The 19,235-nt window shown below is 43.3% G+C and overlaps 1 protein-coding gene across 1 annotated transcript in view; it reads right to left on the reverse strand.

Moving 5' to 3' along the window:
- grm7 (glutamate metabotropic receptor 7) overlaps positions 1-18,189 on the reverse strand; it is a 263,044-nt gene extending 244,855 nt beyond the window's left edge. The window contains exon 1 of the mRNA XM_023394638.2: positions 16,754-18,189. Within this exon, the coding sequence (XP_023250406.1) occupies positions 16,754-17,266 (513 nt within the window). The 5' untranslated portion in view covers positions 17,267-18,189. The remainder of the gene's footprint in view (positions 1-16,753) is intronic.
- Between the last annotated feature and the right edge of the window lie 1,046 nt (positions 18,190-19,235).

Below are 19,235 nucleotides of genomic sequence, written 5' to 3' on the forward strand. Positions count from 1 at the left end.
ACAGCACAGAAGTAGAGTTTGAATAGAGCATGTGCGCTGGGACCATGTTGCATGGTGATCTTGCACTAAATAAAACTGATTGATCACATACTCATTCTAAGCATCACCAACATTTTGTTTTGGTTGAACAAATAAAAATTTTAAAAATCAATATTTTAATTTATAGTTAATATATTAATAGCATTTTATTAAGGAGATGGAGGAGTTGCTAACAACTGGAAAAAAAAGTGAAATAAATTGCGGATGGTGGTGAAACAGCTCCAGAAACATCTTTGGAAATTAAAAACAAGTAATCAATCTGAAATAAGAAATTGTGGAGTTCAGAATCAGCCATGACGTTTGATGTGCTGTTGAATGTATTGTTTCATTTCCTGTTAGTTATAAGGCAGTTAAATATGTTGTTTTGTTTTTTTTGTACATCAACGGTAAACTATGACAATCAGTGCTGGGACACCGCTGAAGAGCTAGCATGCTATCATTAGCTAATGTCATTCCAATGTTGACCTGATGGTGGCGCTAAATAAAAAGTCAGAGGATCAGAAGTTGTTACAGTTCGTCCTGAGGTAGAACATGAACGTGTGACAATTCATCCTGTATTTATTGAGATATTTCAGAGGTGAACCGCACAACTGAATGACCAACAGTTGGCCCAACGTGGACGTAGCCGCCCCTGTAGCCGCGCTGCTAGCACAGACAAGAAGTGGGCTCACAAACAGCAGGCAACATTTCAGCGCTCAGCCTGCCAGTGCTGCTCAGACTGCTTGACTGATTCACTGAAGCTCTTTTGCCCAAGGTACACACTTGCTCTACTTTTGACTTCTTTATGGTATGTTGACTTCCTCTAAGATGAACCCGACAAAAACCCAATGAACTTTCTCCACAACAACAGAATCACTGTCGCTTCAGTGACAACCGGTCAACACAGGATCACATTGTCAGAGTCGTTGCAACATCAACTTCAGCCTAAGAAAGGTAGACTTGGTACTACTGGGTCTCCGACAGCTGAGGGGTGAATAATGTTTCTGAATTTTGTTCCCTTCCAGCAGTGCAGCAGCAATTAAGTTGGCATCCACTGAGAACGGTGGGATTCTGCACGTAAGACAAAGAACAAAGCTTAAAAGGGCACCACAGAAACCATTGTTGAAGTCCCAACAGATATGCAGAGTAATCATCTGGGACGGAGCCCTGGCTACATGCTCTAATTAATGGTTTCATTATTTTTATGAGTCAGTACATTAGTGTTTGAAGCTCTTTCTTTTTTTGTTTTATTCTCTCATTAAACAGTGATGTCATTGTGATTTCACCCCTTCTTCTCATATAGTCTTCATTGTTGTGCATTCACAGCTATTTATGTTTAGCCATGGTAGCAGCATGGCTGTCCACCTCTTTGGTCCAGAAGATCGTGGTCCCCAAATGATGCCTGAGTACAGCCTCACAGAGGGGCTTCTGTTGTTTTTCTATTCATTTACATTTAAAAACATGGATGTTGTGTTTGCCTCAACTTCCTGATCCATCGAAGGTCATCAGTGCAGAGGTCAGAGGTCACAGGCAGGCTGCAGCCTGGTAGATGATGTTTGTTGACCGCTCAGAGAGGTTTCCCTATATGCACAGCACCACGCTCTTTTTTCATGCATGGTTAATCTTCGGTCAGGGGAGTTCTTGTTGTGACCCTTGCGGTCGCTATTATGGTTTGCTTTTAGAAAATGCTACATATTCTATGGCTGACTGTTTTACGAGTGATCAAATAAAAATATATCAGATTTGAGGTAAAACACCCTGAGAAACCAAATCCTGCAAAGTTGGATGGTGGGTTCAGGTGGGCGGGGCTTGGAGCATGGCTGAGAGCAGTGACTGCTTTGTTGTGACATCACAAAGTTACAGAAGTCCTGACGGCGGGCTTAAAGGCTCAGTTTCTGAATACAAGCTGTGTGCATTTCTCTGTGGACTGAGGCTTTGATACTTTCAGTATTAATATAGAACCTAGACCTGCTCTATAATCAAAAAAGACATAGATATCTCACTTTATACATGATACCTTTAATATCTCAATGCAGTCCAGTCCAAATATTGCGATACACAATATTATTGCGATATTCAAAATATTTTATTTCATGATGACAGATGATACTGTCACTAAACAGCAGTTCATACAGTAATCTGCAAAAAAAGAATGAAAAATATCACATATGGCGTGAAATATCACGATATTCGATATTACAATATTGTCAAATATCGACCCAAGCCTACTGTCTGCAGAAGCATTTTACATAGTGCTTATAATGCTCCCATCCAACAGCCAACTCAATCAAAACAGATTGTTTAAACACCTATTTTTCAAATTACCTTGATTTTGATAATACTGGAGGTGGAATAAAAATGGGCATTATTTGCAGTTGAAATTAATTCCTTTTATAAAGCACACATCAATCTTTTTTCTACTTCAGTTTTGCTTTCTCCAGCAAATACTTTGATGAACTCTAATTAATGTCATAATGACTTATCGATGATAAAATTCATCACATTGTGCGACTAATATCTACTGTTTTGCTGCTCAGTCATTACAAGTAATTTTAAGCTGCTTTCGAGCTGCCAGCACGGCTGTCGACTCTTGTTTTATGATGGTTACCAACAGGAGGGAAGCTGCTGAGCAGACATATCATTTTGCTGTAAGAGAACTACAAAATAAACCTGGATTTAAAGACTATAATAACACCATGTCGACACAGGTTAATTTCGGACTGAAAACCGTTCATTGTCTCCTCAAATGTGATCACGCCAGGCATAACTATATCAATATGCACCCACAATAATTACACGGCTGCTTTGTCTGTCGACTGTAATGCCGGGCTCGGTTGTCATCATTTTTCTTCCTCATCATATCATCTATGTGAGAGCTTGTCTCTCAGCACCTGTTGGCATCAAACACACACACACACACTCCTGTTCATTGCTTTTGTCAAAGCTCTCGCTGTTTGTTTTAAATTCTTAAATTTACTTTTTTTTTTTTAGCTGGAGTGTGAACATGTAACATCTGTATGCAGGCTGCGGTGTGTATGCAGTGTTTGGAAGTGGTGACAACAGTGACAGCTAAGACGAAGTCACAGACAGATTGAGAGTGGGAGGAGGTGGAAGCTCTCCCGTGACTTAAAATAGAAGCAAAGATCAGAGCATTATCGCTCATACGTGTCACGGAAATCACCTTCATGTTTATGTGGTTTAGAAAAACAGATGTCTTCTCTCTAAGAGGTCGGATGGGATTGTTTTATTGACTGTAAATCATACTGCGTGGTGGTGGTGGTGGTATCATAGACAGAGATATTGGAGTATGCAGATGGTCAAATATTGTTATGTGGGAAGAAAAGACAAATAGTTCTTTCACTTCGGTTGAAAAAGACGTGTTCATTAAATCCATAGCTGATGATGGATCTATTCTGAGTTCTTTGCAGCAAAGGGTCCCTGTATTTCTATTTTCACTGCTGTTTCCTCAGTGGTGATAAAAAAAAAAAAAACAGGGAGATAAAAACTCAAATAACCAGATGTTCGACACTCAGCTGTTTCACTGCTGAAAAACTTATAAAGGTGAGATTTCAAGCCAGTTCCCACCAGCCAGGAGCAGCCAGGCCAGATGTGCAGAGCATGCAGTGACAAGCTGCAACTTCTCCTCTGGCAACAGCAGCATGAGAGTCTCTCTCAACTGTCCTTGACCTGCTGACTGAGCTGGCAAAACATCAATCCTGCTTCCTCTCCAAAAAAACAAAAAAAACTAAAACTTCTTTACCCAGAAGTCTGAGGGAGATCTGACCGGCCCTGCTCCATGTGTCCTGGAGGAAACTTGAAGGAACTAATGCTGTCAGAATCAGAGGCTTGTTCCGTGTATTCTCTTTAATTGAAAAGTGTATTGGGACCATCACTATCTAGCATCAGCTAAAACACGACTACATATTCACGTCATTGTCCAGCTGAAGTGTAGGAATGTCAGAGTGGATGCCGACTTCATCAATACACAGAGCACTTTAATTAACTGACACTAGATCCATCGGTTATGGCATTGAGCGGTCTCCATGGCAACAAACATCATCCGGTTAAGTGGAAGACTTTGAACACCGAAGCCGAGCACTCGTGACCTGTCTGCACTGTTTTATATCTCTGACTGAGAATCATTGGAAAACATAATGTACCATAAATACCGCAGCGACTTTTTACTGCTGTAAATTGGCAGGAGCCTCGCCGCTGTATTTTGCTCACTGTGCCAAACAGTGAGCTCATGAAAAGGGTTTCCACAAATCTCCAGCAGGAGTAGCCCAGAGTGGTCATTGCTCAGATTAATGTGGGACTATTTTGTACTGTACATTCAGCCACTGAGGGACGCTGATTGGCTTCGTCGGGTTGCACCGGTGTCGTCTAAGTTGATCACTACAGTAAATAATCTTTTTAGTGTTCGCATTAGCTGGTCGGTTGATGGCATTTTCACAGCGGGCCCACAATGGTGAGCTGTAAAAGCTTCACAAACTCAACAGTAGACGCTTAATCATCTTTGCCTCACTTTAATTGTAAATATGCAGAAAACAGCTGCAGCATTAATTCGCACAAACACAGAGTGGGTAGTGGGAGTGCAAGCCCTCCTCTACACAGCAGATCAACAGGCGTCCACTATGATGGACGTAGCCACATCGGAATCGGCACCTGACGTCCCTGCACTTGTCCAAACTCATGAGAGGCTTCATTCCTCCCACAAGATGGTAAATTGGTAAAACGTAACGGCATGACCTGCCTCTCACACATCATCATGGTGTCATCAAGCAATGTTATATGTAGAACCTATTAACCTTATATTTTCTGCAGTGGAGCACACAACATATGGGTTTCACTGTGGAAAATGAAGTGTACTGAGTTCCCCTTTGTTATGTACCATTGGATGAACTGACAACTTCTCTCTGATTTCTTAGCAGACTTACAGATGTTTATTTGCATTGGTGTTATCATCTCAGATTTTTTTGATGTTTTGAAAGATGTTTTTTAGTACAAAATGTGAGTTTTGGATATTGATATAATAATAATCGATACAATAAGTGATTAAATGTAAGCAGTAATGTAAGATGTGAGGCGCTCTCTGCCCCTTTTATTAAGTAGCTCTCAGAGTAGGAAAGGTTGGAGACCCCTCGCAGTATGTTTGGCCCCTGACGGCAGATTTCTAATGTGACACTGCAAAAATTTGCAAACACATGAGGACACTTTGATAAAAAACAATACAGAAATGTTGGTTTAGATGGGGGAAGTATGAACTGTGCTGCACACAGTTCAACTCTATTATTTACTGTGTAAATCCAATGTGGCTCTGTACTGTCAAGTCCCGAAAGACCACAACCAAACCTGAGGCCATGTCTGCTTGTTTTGAACCTGATCCTCACATCTATCTGAGCTTTTATCCAAACACAGAGGTGAGGTCTCAGATGAACAACGCCGACACTGACAGGCTTTTCTGCCCCGTTACAGATGAACCTGCGTGACCCTCCGTGCCTCAAGGGGCTGCCGGAGTCTGGCACACTAGCTTTTCTTTGAATACGCAACGGCGCGTCTCTGGAACTGTGGGTGGTCACCCAAAATTAAATGGAGGCCTGTAGGCTACCTGGAAGCACGGCTTTGCAGCAGCTCTTAATATATGTTAAAATAAACAGCAGCTGAAACAACATGCAAATTCATTTCGCTGGGGTAATTCCTCACTGGGAAAAAAAAAAAAATCATTCTGACTTTTTTTTTTCCTCTTATCAAAAGTCCCTTATGAGAATAACAGTAGAAAGAGCTTCATTTGTCACTGATCAGTGTTTGAAGCAAGGAGAGCTTTTAACAAAGAATTTCTAGGATCACATTTAAATAGTCTTTAATAAACTCACGGCAGTTCTTCCTGCAGCAGTGTCAGCTAATGAGATAATAAGACAATATAATGGCTTATCAAAATGCAACAGAAAGGTCCATATATAGGCACTTTAATGCTGTTCTAGTATCTTTTCATGACAGCTGTACTTTGCACATTAGTGGCTGAAAGGTACTGCTCACTGCTGGTCAACCTCTCTACAGCAGCAGCTGTCTCATGTCAGCCAGATCACAACTCAAAGACACATTGATTCACGCAAGAGCAGTTTTGTATTCTTCCCCTGAACCTCTTTTGTCTGTGAGGTCTGTTCATAAGTACTACATACACTACTACATTACAACGTCATGATTGCCACCTGGTCTGGACAGGTGTGCGCTCATGAGCTGTGATCATTATGCGTCATCACATACAGACGCTCGGCCGGGATGCTTTGCCGTCCCTGTTTTAACGCACTGGGTTTCCCCTCATCGTCGTTGTTCAACATGCAGCTGCTCTGTCGGAAAGTTGAGCCATGAGTCAGGCAGACTGCGGCCCAGTCACTCCTCCACCCACAACAACCATAGAAGTCGTTTTTTTCAATGACCCATCGTTAGTGTGAGGGAAGTTTCTCTTGTCCACCTAAAGAATGACTGACTCAGGGTGAAAGGTCAGGGTGAGGCCCAAGGTCTCTGTGCCCCAGCTGCTGCACTAACTCTCTCTAAGTGTATAAAGACTTTCCTCAGGGGTTCCTGCTTCAGATTTGAAGTGACATCATGATGATTCCTCGATCAAGCATCGATAAACATCCTCAGCATAAAGACATCCTGGACTCAATAATAAACACGCAGACTGTACCGCGATCGGCGTACCTACCTCCGTCGCCATGGTTACTACAGTAACGGTCATGGCTTGGATAGGTTTAGGAAAAGATTGTGATTTGGGTTAAAATGAGTACTTCCTCAACATTAGACAGTCTTTGTTGTCACGGTTACAATAATAACTGTCGAACAGTCATGGATAACAGAAACAACGTCAACTGCTGCTTTCACTCTCACATAAAACCAACATAAAGATGTTTTTGCTGATGAAATGTGGTCATGGAGGAACACATCCTCTAAATCCTCGGCCAGTCGTATGACGTGTGTCGGAGGGAGAAAAGACAGCAGCAAGTATTGAGCTTAAATCTATGTTTAGAGTGGTCTGTCCTGCGGTGACAGTTAATTTGCTCAATTTAAGCCCAAGGATGAAAAACCACTCAGAACCGCTGAATTAAATAAATGTGAACCTGCACTGTCGTAAAAATCAGTATCAACAAGCTGAATCAAGGCTTCTTAATCTAAAATTGCAGCAACTAACAAAGGAAACAGAGTCTGAGTAGTGTCTGCACCCACAGGAGCTTTTTTCTGCCGGTAATAGATGGGCGGCTGCGTGCGTCTCAGAGGGCTGACCAAGTCCACCACAGCAATTCTTTTATACTTAGCAAGGACAGCGGGGAGAAAGAGGCTTCCCGAGCAGCTGTGACAGGCTGAGAAGCGTCTCAGAGACGCCCCAAGACAAGGGGAGAAGCGGCTGAGAGTGGAAGCGCTCTCTCTCCTGGCTGCTGGATTAATAGAATGCGAGGGGTTGCAGCTTTGTAAGGCGGCCGCGAGAGGATTGAGGGTCGAAATGGGGAGGGAGGGAGGGAGGAAACAAGGAGAGAAAAACTTGAGAGGGAGGTGTCTGTTTGCTGCTGCTTCCTCGAGAGTAACCGCCGGGTTGTCTGTCCACTCGACTGTTAGAGCTACGCTGAAAAATCAAATGTTATACTATCACAGACACATTGTACCAGTGTATATGTTTGTTGATAAGTAACAAGCAATTGCAGCGGAGCTATGAAATGCTGGGTTCGATATAATGTATGAAAAAGGAAGTTGATTACATAATTTGTCCACCAGAGGGCACTGACGAGTGGATTTTTATAGTATAAAGTTTCCCACTCCGTATCTTAGTCACAATTCTTTAATAAAGCAAATACCTGGGGTCAGTATCTAGATTGTTGTTTACTGTTATGAGTTAACGCTCAACCGATTTTTTTAAACCCGTGTCGGTCATCCATAAGTGTTCGTGTCCGCCTGGTTCCCTCCTCTTTTAGCTCTGCTTTTCTTCTTCTTCTCCACCGGCTCCTGAGGGAAATATGTGGCTCTCGAGCTGCTGACTGCTCCACCATGTTCACCAGCTGTCGACATATCGATTATAACCGCTTTAAGTTTTGTAATAAGACTTGTCCATTGTGAAGTGACGACCTCCCTGTCTCCTGACAGACGCAGTCACATGCAGAAACATTTCATAACTAACATTACCGCCTAAGGCTGAAACTACAGTAAATTTAATGCTTTTAAAGACTTTCCAACACCTGCAGATTCTCTGTTCCTCTTATTATTCACTTCTACACTTTGCAAAAACTTTGCCAGTTATAATAACAGAGGAGCTGGGCTGTGATATTGGATGATATATGATTCATTCCAGTCCTGCAGCGACTTCATTAACAAAACACTGTGATGTGTGGAATGATCATATTGGATATTGCTTTTAATACATAATGCAGCCTCATACAGAGAAGTTTTGTAGCTTTTTGGAAGTGAAATCATTCATATTCATTAACGGCAGTTTTTTTCTTGTTTTCAGTAAGGTAAAGGGACAATTCCTCCAGCAAAGTTTGCCAAGACAAAAATCCTTTCAAACTGTCTCTTTGGTGTTTTTTTTTTTTGCATCATGACAAAACTCAAAAGTGAAACTGATTGCTTCCCTTCTGATTCTGGTTTTATCTTCTTGCAGCACCTGCGGCGTGGCTCCACTCCCACCTGGAAGTGTTTGGAAAGCAACGATGCAAGATGATGGGCACCTACAACCAACGCCACGGTAGTTTTAATGAATCAGCGCTCTTGTTGTGGCGCTTCAATGAATGTAGGTCAACAAAAAAAAAAAAAAAAGTGTATCTAAGAGTTATGAGTCTGTGTGGTGCCCCAAAAATATAGAATGCAGTCCCAGAGAGTGGCAAAGCCTTTACTCAAAGTCAGTGGTTCGGTTAGATGCTGCGTGAAATAGAATTAGCAGATTTGTCTGGAAGGAGTGTCCACATCAAGGAGTTTCAGAGTGTCAGATAAATCCACTTCAAATTGCTTCATCGATTCAATCATTTATAGCTGCTTCTCCCTGCTCAGGCTCGTGGGGCCCTGCAGCATACAGTATCCCAGCATGCACCGCACAAGAGGCGAAAGAACAACCTGGACAAGTCAAAAGTCTGTCCAATTGTCGAAAAAAAAATGCTGACAGACAGGAGACTGAGCGACAAACCCATTCATGAGGTCGTTTAAAGGTCCCATATTGTATTGTCCATGCCTTTTTTGATTATAGAGCAGGTCTAGGTTCTAATTAATACTGTGAAGGTATCAAAGCCTCAGTCCACAGAGAAACACACACAGCCTGTATTCACAAACTGAGCCTTAAAACAAGCCGTAAGGGCTTCTGTATCTTTGTGATGTCACAACTATGTCACCGCTCTCAGCCATTCCCCAAACCCCGCCCACCTGGACCCACCATTGGAGGATTTAGTCTCTCATATTAACCATGTGACTGCAGCTTCGACCCACCACTGCGAACCGAACGACAGCGTAAAACATGAAATTATACAGTTTACACCGAGCGGAGCAACATTTTTCAATAATCTTAATGTTGAGAGGACACAAACACTTTTCCCTCTCTCCGAGCCGCGGCTCACTCTACTCTCAGCACCGTGGCCAAAGCTTGTTTGTTACTTTGCTGCAGTTCAAAAACTTTTTGGAACGTTGCAGATAGATTGACATGAGCTGATGACGTTTCTTTGCACTCACATACTCCTTCGTATTTCATTCTTTGCACAGTTTCACACAGCGCGACATGAACTTACACAATCCTTTACGTAACACAGTTGAAAGGCTCCTTTAGTGTGTGACGCTCCTGACCTGCATATGGACCTGCAGCACTGAGAGGACACCCACGCTACCTCCAGACACAAACCACCTCCAGGGATTCACCCCGCAGGGACCTTTCTCCTGTGAGGTGATTAATAATGATCATTATACGTGCAAGACTTTTTAATGTGCTAAACTCTCTGGTTTTTCAATGATTATGTTAATTTAACCACCAGTGGGATATTTCTCACAGTATTATTTAAACAATGTTTGACCCAGGTCTAATATTTAGCACTTTAAACAACATCATCGCCGTTTTATTTTCTGAGCCCAGTAAAAAGGGGTTTCCGCTGCAGAGCGAGCAGCCGGGGTGGCTGTCCTTCCTGCAGGAGCACAGCCACGGTGGCTAACAGGATTTGTTTCGGTTTGAATGGAGAATCTTCTTGTCATGCAGTTTAAACACTCCTTCTGACGCCTGTCCCCCCCCCCCCACCAGGATGAAAAACTGTGGTCGGAAACGCTGGTTATTTTCCCGTCACTCTTATTTTTTTTAAACTGCAATTTCAGACTTGGCCGCGGTAAACCGGTATCTGTAACCTCCAGCATGCAACAGCTCACAGCGAGCGAGCACGAGTCAGTAACTGAAAGTATTGTTTTCCTATGAACTGAAGTGTGGTCAGACAAAAAAATAAAAAAATAAAAAAATAAAGAAAACATTCACATTATCTTTGGACTATTAACATCCAGTTGGACACAAATTCCGGCTTGCAAAGGGTGGGCTGGGGGGATTCTGAATAATAACTTCTCTAATAATAATTGTTAATAATAAATGTTATTTTCTCATTTCGAGAAAAACACAGACTGTAATAAGCACAAAACTGGCAGCTTTTGAAAAATGTGAATCTTATAGTGCTTAAATTTACAAAGATGAATAAGCCTAAAAAGTGAAGCTTCAGTTTCCCTCTTCCTTCCTTTTGTAAAACTCCATTTCACATCCTCACAGTCTCAAATATTTTTCTTATCAACTATCTCAGCACATTGTAACAACTCCTTTTCTCTTTCTCTCCCTCTTATATCCACTTTACCCACTTATTTATCTGATATTGTTTCTTGCCTGGTCTCTCCCCTGTGTGTTTATCCCCCTCTCTGCATCGTGCTGTGCAGGCTGGAAAAGCTGCCTCGGTTAAAACAGAAACACCTCCACAAAAATTGAATAGTTCATTTATAGGTTATATAGGTCCAAGTCCAGATACGATGACATCTGGGTTAGTTGCGTTAGTTCAGATGTTCCTTGATGTGAAAACGTTGGAGAACTAAAAGGAAGAAAAGTGGCACAGCTGGGAAACGGTGTGTTCGGTCTGCTGCAGTATGTATTTTAAGGTGCTCTTGCTCGGAGGCACAAAATATGAGAGGAGGCAACAGAAATGATACAAATACTGTATTTGATTTATCATCGCGGAGTGACCACTGCAGCAGAAAACTCACACCTGAGAGAAGCAGGTGGAGAATCTGCTGCACTGGGTGAGAGACCACAGCAGAGACACAGACAGACGGAGAGAGAGAGAGAGAAATATTATAAAGTAACTTTACCAGAGCTCTCTACGCAGCAACACAAGATGAAAGAGCAGAAATACAACATGTCATTTTTCATGATTTCACCTTCCTGTCTCCCTCGGTGACCTCCTGCTTGTCCAGCGTGATCCCACTGAAGCAGCTACTGATACTTTTCATCTGTTTATCTCAGGCGCAGGAAACAAGACGCTTCAGTTACACCCTCCAACACTGACTCTTCATGACTCATTCACTCTGATCTTTTTTTTTTTTTTGTTGAGCTGATGATGACATCAACTGATATTTCCTCACATTTACTCCAAAGAGATGAACACACACTTCCAGTTCCAAAAATATCACTTACTCCCATGACTGATTTATCTGCCGGTGATGCTCTCACATAATCGATGAGTTTGTTTTGTCAATAAAATGATACTTGAATTATAACATAACAAAAGAGAGGTGGTGCAGTGGTGTCGCCTCTTCTCGCCACAGCAATAAGGTTCTCGGTTTTCGAACCTGCTGCCAGGGTCTTAAAGTTTGAATGTTTTGAATGTTGAGCAAAACAAGCAATTTTTATTACTGAAATAACAAATTGATGATCAAAATAGACTAATCCATTAATCATTTCAGCGGCATACGGCACTTTGTTTTGCTCTCCAGACACGTGCAACACGTCGCAGCAGGCGGCCATCAGATCCTATTTATCTGCGCTTCATGCAAATCAGATGAACTGCAGCATCTGTACTTTCAGTAAATACCCGCTCTATAAAATTAGCCTAAAATTCGGTGCCCCTTACGGTAATTTGCAACAGGCTTAGTAAATCTCCCCCCACTTTACACCGCGGTTATAAACCACCTGACACATCTGTGATCCCGCCAAATGTTTCCAACCAACCTCCAGTGTTTTCCCTCAGATCCTAAAGTCTACTTGTAATCTACTGTCAAATGTAAAAGAAAAACCCTGCTGGGTTTAGCTTCGCACTTTTAATGTAATCGCCACATAATTAAATGTATAATTGTCTCGTAATGTGAGAGAAGCAACAAACCAAGTCGCGTCCCTTGTTCTCGGTGAAGTGAGTGGAAAAAGAAATCCTGATCCTACATGTGTTTTCTCTAACACGAGCGCCGACGGCCCATTATCGACATTAATATCGTCACATATGGTGGAGCCATAATACACTGTATGTACCTAATGAGCTGTGGCTTACATCCCGCCCATTAACTCCCATCACCACTCCCACAAAACATATCCAATCATGATTTATCTTTTGAAAGCACCCAAACCCCCACCCACCACTCTAATGATGTGGCGCTCCCACCCTCTCGATTAAAAACAAGACCCCTACTCATTAAAAGCTGCTGCGACTGTGCAGCCGCGTTATTATTTCTTTCTTTTGTTTTATAGGAGAAGGGATGGGGAGCGGTTCTATTTTCATTATGCTCTCATGCTCACTAAAATTTATGGCTAACACAGGGGGTACGCTCCATTATGTGCCGTGACAGGGGGAGTTTAATGACCCTGGAGCTTCTCCTCGGTGTGCACCTGTGCTGAGTCGCCCGGTGTTATGGCCTAATGAAGCACACCCACAGAGAGAGGGAGGGGAAGGAAGGGAAAGACACACAGACGGGGAAAGAGGTAAACAAGACAAAGAAGAAGGGGAAGTAAAAAGACTTGATGAGATGTGAGAAAAACGGCGTGAGGCAGGTAATGATTAGAGGTGTGCTGGCTGCAGGGCTACAACTAACACTTAGTTTCATTATTAGGTAATCTGCTGATTATTTTTCTTGATTAACTGACGAACTATTTTCTCTCTCAAAAAAAAAAAAGCTTATTATAATTTCCCAGGCTCAAAAACTTAAACTTATTGTTTCCGCTCTAAGAGTTTTTCAGTAGAATACTGACGATAGCTGGTGGTGATGTTTTGTTGCTAAGTAACCAAATCCAACGTCTTGGAAATATCTCGTCGCTGACGTCTCGAATTATAAAAGACCAACATTTTAGTAAGAATAAAACCCATCATCTGCTAAACATCACAATATCAATTAGCCAATATTTGGTTTTGACGTCAACCAAAGTTTAACGTCTTTCTGACGTTACATCGATGTGCAGTGCCTGCTGGGATATTGATGGTGACCTCTATAATTGTTTAATTAAAGTTTCATTAATGCCATGCCAAGATTTTTAACCCTGGTATTTTTGGCCACAGAAATCATAAAAAAAAGATTAAAAAAAAAACACTGTATCGTTAAACAATGAGAGGATGGGAGGAAAAAAAAAAAAAAAAAGGCTTTCCCGCTCATCAGGTAAACACTCCCGTTAACTGCTGCAAGACGGTCCGACATGTGCAGTAAAAACCTTTTTGTAGGCTCTGACCTGGCAGTCCAGAGAGTGAAGCCTTAATGTGTTTGTTGTGTGACTGTGATGCCAACTAGGCCATTTATGAACATCAGGGGTGTAATGAAGTGAAAACAGCTGTGGAACAGATGACTTTTCTATCACAGGGGAAAATAATTACCCCCCCCCACCCATTTCATTCCACTCAGTGTTGCATTGCAGGGAAGCAGAAACCAGCTTTGGCTTCCTGGCTGTCTGATGACCACACCTCCCTTTTTCCATCATTGTCTGAGCCGTTTACCGCTCAGCTCCACCTGCACAAATCTCCTCTGCACCTTTATGTGAGAGACGAATTCAAGTGAGTCTGATACAAGCTGAATTATTTGGCAGGTTGTTAACATTGCCATTAACTCAGACTTCAAACTGATTGAAACTGACAGTTTGTTTCATTTATCCACGACAGTCCCACAACTTAACTGCGTTTATTTCTGTTACCATGACAACAAAGGTCCTCGAAACCATAAGGAAGTGCTTCTTTTATCCACCGTCTTTTCCTAAGTTCCCAAGTTTTTCTAAATGTAATGAAACTGCGACCGTTCCACAACCTTAACCACGTTTATTATCGTCGCCGTGGCAACGATGAACATCCCATACACCTGCCACTGGTGCCCCGTTAAGGATTGTATCAGAAACTACAGGGACAAACGACTTATATGGACTTATAATTGGAGGACTTGTTGATAATCCAATGGGCTTCATGGACAAATGAGGCTGTAAGAATTGATTTCATTCATTCTTTTCACTTGTGGAAAACTCTACAGAATTTAATATCACAAAAGGCAATCATGCATACTCATGCACACACAATATGGACGGGAAAAAGTCAGCATCGTCTCACGGCATGCCCTGAAAAATTTGGGACAGAAGAAACACTTTCAGCCCCCAGTGTGAAAGAACCTTTCAGTGACTGTTATTAAAAACATCCGGAGCTTAGCCGCCATTAAATTCTGGAGCTTCCTGGACATTAAATTCTTTTCAAAATCAGCTTTCCACTGGTGAGAGTTAGGCCGGCCTGAAAGCCAAAGCTCTGCAAAGCTTACAAAAGTTACTAAGCTGTGGCTCGGAAATAAATAAATAACTAAAAAGTATCTTTAACTGTCCATAAAATGACGGGACAGTGACTGGATTTCATTCAGTTGAAGGTCGTAGTTTTAAAGAGACCAAGTTAAAATGGACCCCACGTCCTCAGTGAAGCAAACACAACTGAATGCCAGGTCTGTGCACGTGTCAGGGAAACGTACGTCATACTAGATTTTGAAGAATTGAATAAATGTAGGACTTAAAGAGTAAATCAACACCTCATTCACCCAGTATGACGGGTGATGTAGTGCAGTTATTTAGCAGCAGAGTATCACAGACTTTTGGTCTAGAGGCCAGAATTACTTTGTTTTCCCTGCAATAAACACCATAACATGGGACCAGGATCAATCACAGTGGAGCAAAGTGACTGTCTATGATATTTACTCAAAAAGACAGGACTGTTTGAGGTCTTTAACTTAAAGTAATCCCCTCTCATTATGACACATATCCAGAGTTCTGTAAAGAGTTGTGGGGGCATTAGCAAGACGAAGGAGAGAAGGATGATTTCTTCAACAAGAGGCAGAAAATAAAACAGGGAGGAACAGGAGCAGAGTCACACACACATGCAGACAGAGCCGAGGAGCTACCACTCCTCCCTCTCTCTCACGTCTTCACTTTAGCTCTCTCGCTCACTTCATAAACTGTGTGTATGCGCTTTTGTTCATGTCTCTTGCACCTACGCCTCTCTCTCTCTCCCTCTCTCTCCCTCTCTCTCTGTCTTCAGTGTCTGTCTGATCGGATCTAAATTTCATCCTCTAGACTAAAAGCTTACTTTAAGGACGTCTGGATCAGCCAGATCCATTTCATGCCTTAATTCATTTGTATTTAATTAACCAGGTAAAAAGCCTTGATGAGATTAAAAACCTTTTCTTCAAAGGAGGGCAACAGAAAAAACATTGTTACGACACTAAATACAAGCAACAAATGGAATAAGAATATTTTAGTAAGAGAAAAACTGCAACTAAATGTAAAAAAAATAGAACTATGTTATTATAATGAGTCAATTAATTAATAAAAACTGACCATAAGTGATGCACTGATTAACAGCATCAAAATACAGCCGATAAATATTCACAAACACATAAAAAAACACAAGTCACGGAAAGATTCACATTCATTCAAGAGTTAAATAGGAAAGAAATCATGAATCATCACGTAGAGCATCTCTGACGTCACTCAACACACCTTCCCGCCACTACAAACACCAATCACGGGGGTGAACTTGAAACTGAAGTACAGCTTGAGCTCTGCTCCTGGTTCTGATAAAGCACGAGTCAAACAACAGCAGTCTTTTCATAATGATTGGCAGTAATGATGTTAACCCCCAACAACACCCAGCAGCGCGTCTGACCAGTTTGACTCAGCATCAATGAAGAGGATGAGAATGAAATAACTGGCTCCTGTGTCTTATGGATACCAGGGTATGTGCACAGGTTGGTACTTGTTCCCGCAGGGAACAGGAACACACTCTGACCACTGCTGGGATCATTTCAGCAGAAACATGCGATTTGCAGTTATTGCTATTGTAGTGCACTTCTGCGGGATTCATTACAGTCACCACACCTGCTGCGCCAACTTGACCCAGCCTCACAGCCACGCCACACACGACTGCGAGAGGCTGCTCCACAAAAAACCAGCCCACAGACTCACACTGCAGGCAATGCATTGGAGAGTGAGTGGGTGGGTAGGTGGGGGGCTGGGGGTGGGGGGTCTGTTGTAGAGGAATCCGTTGCAAATGGGATGTGGGTATCGTGGTCAGTAAGTGTAGTGGAACAAGACCAGCTGCAGCTGAACCTGGCTCCACTCAGTCCCCCGCATGAGAAATGTAGAGTTACATAAGAAGGTGAAGCTTGTGTCTGACCGTGGTGATGTGTGTCTGTCAGAGGCGCAGAGTGACAGCGAGGACGAGAGACAGAGACACTCCGCAAACTCTCGGCTCCTTACCTGAAAGAGGCGCAGTATGTTGGCCACCATGATGGACACCGAGCTGGCCGACGCTCCTATGACCCCGACAACTTTCTCGGGCTTGACAAACACCGGCGGCTCCCCGTTGGTGCACCTCACGTCCGACGTGTCCTTCTGGATGAGCGCCTGCACGAAAGTCAGCGACTGCTCCAGCGCGTATGTGTCCCGGGAGCAGGTGTCCAGGATCCGGGCGCCCAGGGTGACGTTGGGCAACAGATCTTCGTCGCCGTTAATCTGATCCAGGGCGTACATCATCGCCTCCAGCCGGTGGATGCCGTTCTCCTTCTTGATGTCCCCGCACGGTATCCCCGGGACCCCCCTGGCGTGAACCGGGAAGAGCCCCCCCAGCGTCACGTCGCCTTCCACCCGGATCGAGTGCGGCGCGTAAATCTCCTGGGAGCCGGCCACGTCCAGGAAGGCTTGAACCATCCACAACACCCGGAATGTAAAACATGGTTTGAGTTGGGGGAGGTTATTAGAGTGCCTCCCCATGATTTGATCTGTCTCCCTTCCCGCGAACAGTTGAATCAAAGCAGCTCCGCCACAGACTCCGACTGGGAAAATAAAATGTAGAACCACTGCAAGGTGCAAGGCACTTTAGGATAGTTTTACAAATCCAACAACCGAGTTCCTCCCTGTCCTCGATCCAGCGCAGAGAACCACCCGTTTACCCGAGAATAAAGGCAGGTGTCGGGGTATAACACCCGTGTAATCCCGCAAGGTAGAGCCTTTATGCACACACAAACATACAAACCAACCTCAGCGACTGATTCACCAATGCGTTATCCCTGGTTAAGTGTGCGCAGAGCTGCTGCTCCTGCCGCTGCACGCAGCCACGGTCGCTTGTTGCTTGGGCACCCATTCCAGGATTTTAGAGGAAAAGACACAAAGAGAGAAACACAGTCGTCAGTCGCTGCTCATAAAGGGCAGCGATGTAGTAAAAGAAGCACTCCGTTAACTCCTTTATAGTATCCCGGTATTCCGTCTTTGGATATGTGAATAACCCAGCCCACGCTCGGCACTGATGTCATACTTTAAAAAAAATAAAAAATAAATAAATAAATGTGGTCACACCTGCGGATAAATACCAGGCAGGGTTTGGGCTAATAGTTTCCTCAAGCCTGAAAACAAGATGTGGAGGCGAGAAGGAGAAGGCGCTACAGAGGCACAGCACGCACCGCTGAAATAACTGCGCTCCGCTTTAGAGCCGAGCTGTCTGTGACACGCTCCTCATGCCTCTCTCTCTCCCCCCACCCCTCACAGCCCGGGTCCACACAGGCACCTGCCTGGGATCAGATGCTATCTGTAAAAAAAAAGAAAAGAAAAAGAAGAAGAGAGAGACCTCAGTAAAGTGTAGTGGTCTACTGCTCTGCTCAACGCTCCTGCGCTGAAAGTGTCCGAATATCAGGGACCGGAACGAGATCTCCAGTCTGCTCACAGAGCTCTCTCTCTCTCTCTCACTCTCCCATCCACCAGCTCCCCCTCTCTCTCTCGTAGCTAAACACACACGCCCGGACACACACGCAATCACACGCGCAAAATCCTCCCACGCCCGTTAATTATCAGTCCACGGTGCCCACTGCCAAAACAGTATATGGACAAACAAACACTGAAAAGAAAAACATCATTTTTTTCTTCTTTTTGAATTATTGACACCTTCTGTTATTATGAATGACTGCATTCATAAGAATGGAGCAGGCGAGAAGAGAGCAGGTTGTGTTTCTAGAAATGATGGCGTCCTGGAGACCGAGGACCATCTCCAAATACGCTGAACATTGTTTTATCACCTTCATGTCTCGTGTTTTTTTTGTGCTTATAAACCTGATTTTGAACTGATGTCATGTTTCAGAAATCCACTAAATGACTCGTAACTTGCAGGCGCCACCAGCTGGAGTGGTCGCCGTCCAGAACAACGTGCCCCCGTCCACGTTTTAAAACAGCTGACACACTGACTCTCACATAAAACTGCCTCTTTTCCCGCGGTTCATTTGCCGTGGAAGGATCTCATGCGTAACCTTATGTCGCATAAAATCTGGGATAATTTAAAACCGAGGCACAGATAAAATGAGCAGGCGGTTTAACACAAGTAATAGTTTTGATATTGGCAGCACATCAGCCTCAATCCAGATGTTTTCTCCTGCAGGCTTTGAGAGGCAGCCACAAAATCTATGAAACCCAGCGTCGAGTTTCAGTTGCAGTTATGTAACAACAGCAGCTGTTGCAGTGATATTTAGCAGGTGAACACACCTGTGTGCACCGCTGCCCCTGGTCTGGCTGACTGGTCCATGCTCAGGTTAATGACGGTCCGTCTAAGATCCTGTCCTGCTACAAGATTCACACCGACACCCTCTGTCAAATAATTAAGGAAAAACAAAAGAATGAATATGGTTGAAAAGAATATGGTTTGCACTTTTGAAAGTCTCCTAATAAAAGCTGCTCCTCAGGACAAAGATGACAAGAG

Source organism: Seriola lalandi, unplaced genomic scaffold, assembly GCF_002814215.2.
Source record: "Seriola lalandi dorsalis isolate HSWRI2012SDOR001 ecotype SW California unplaced genomic scaffold, Sedor1 jcf7180002054951, whole genome shotgun sequence".
In the NCBI taxonomy this organism is placed as follows: domain Eukaryota; kingdom Metazoa; phylum Chordata; class Actinopteri; order Carangiformes; family Carangidae; genus Seriola; species Seriola lalandi.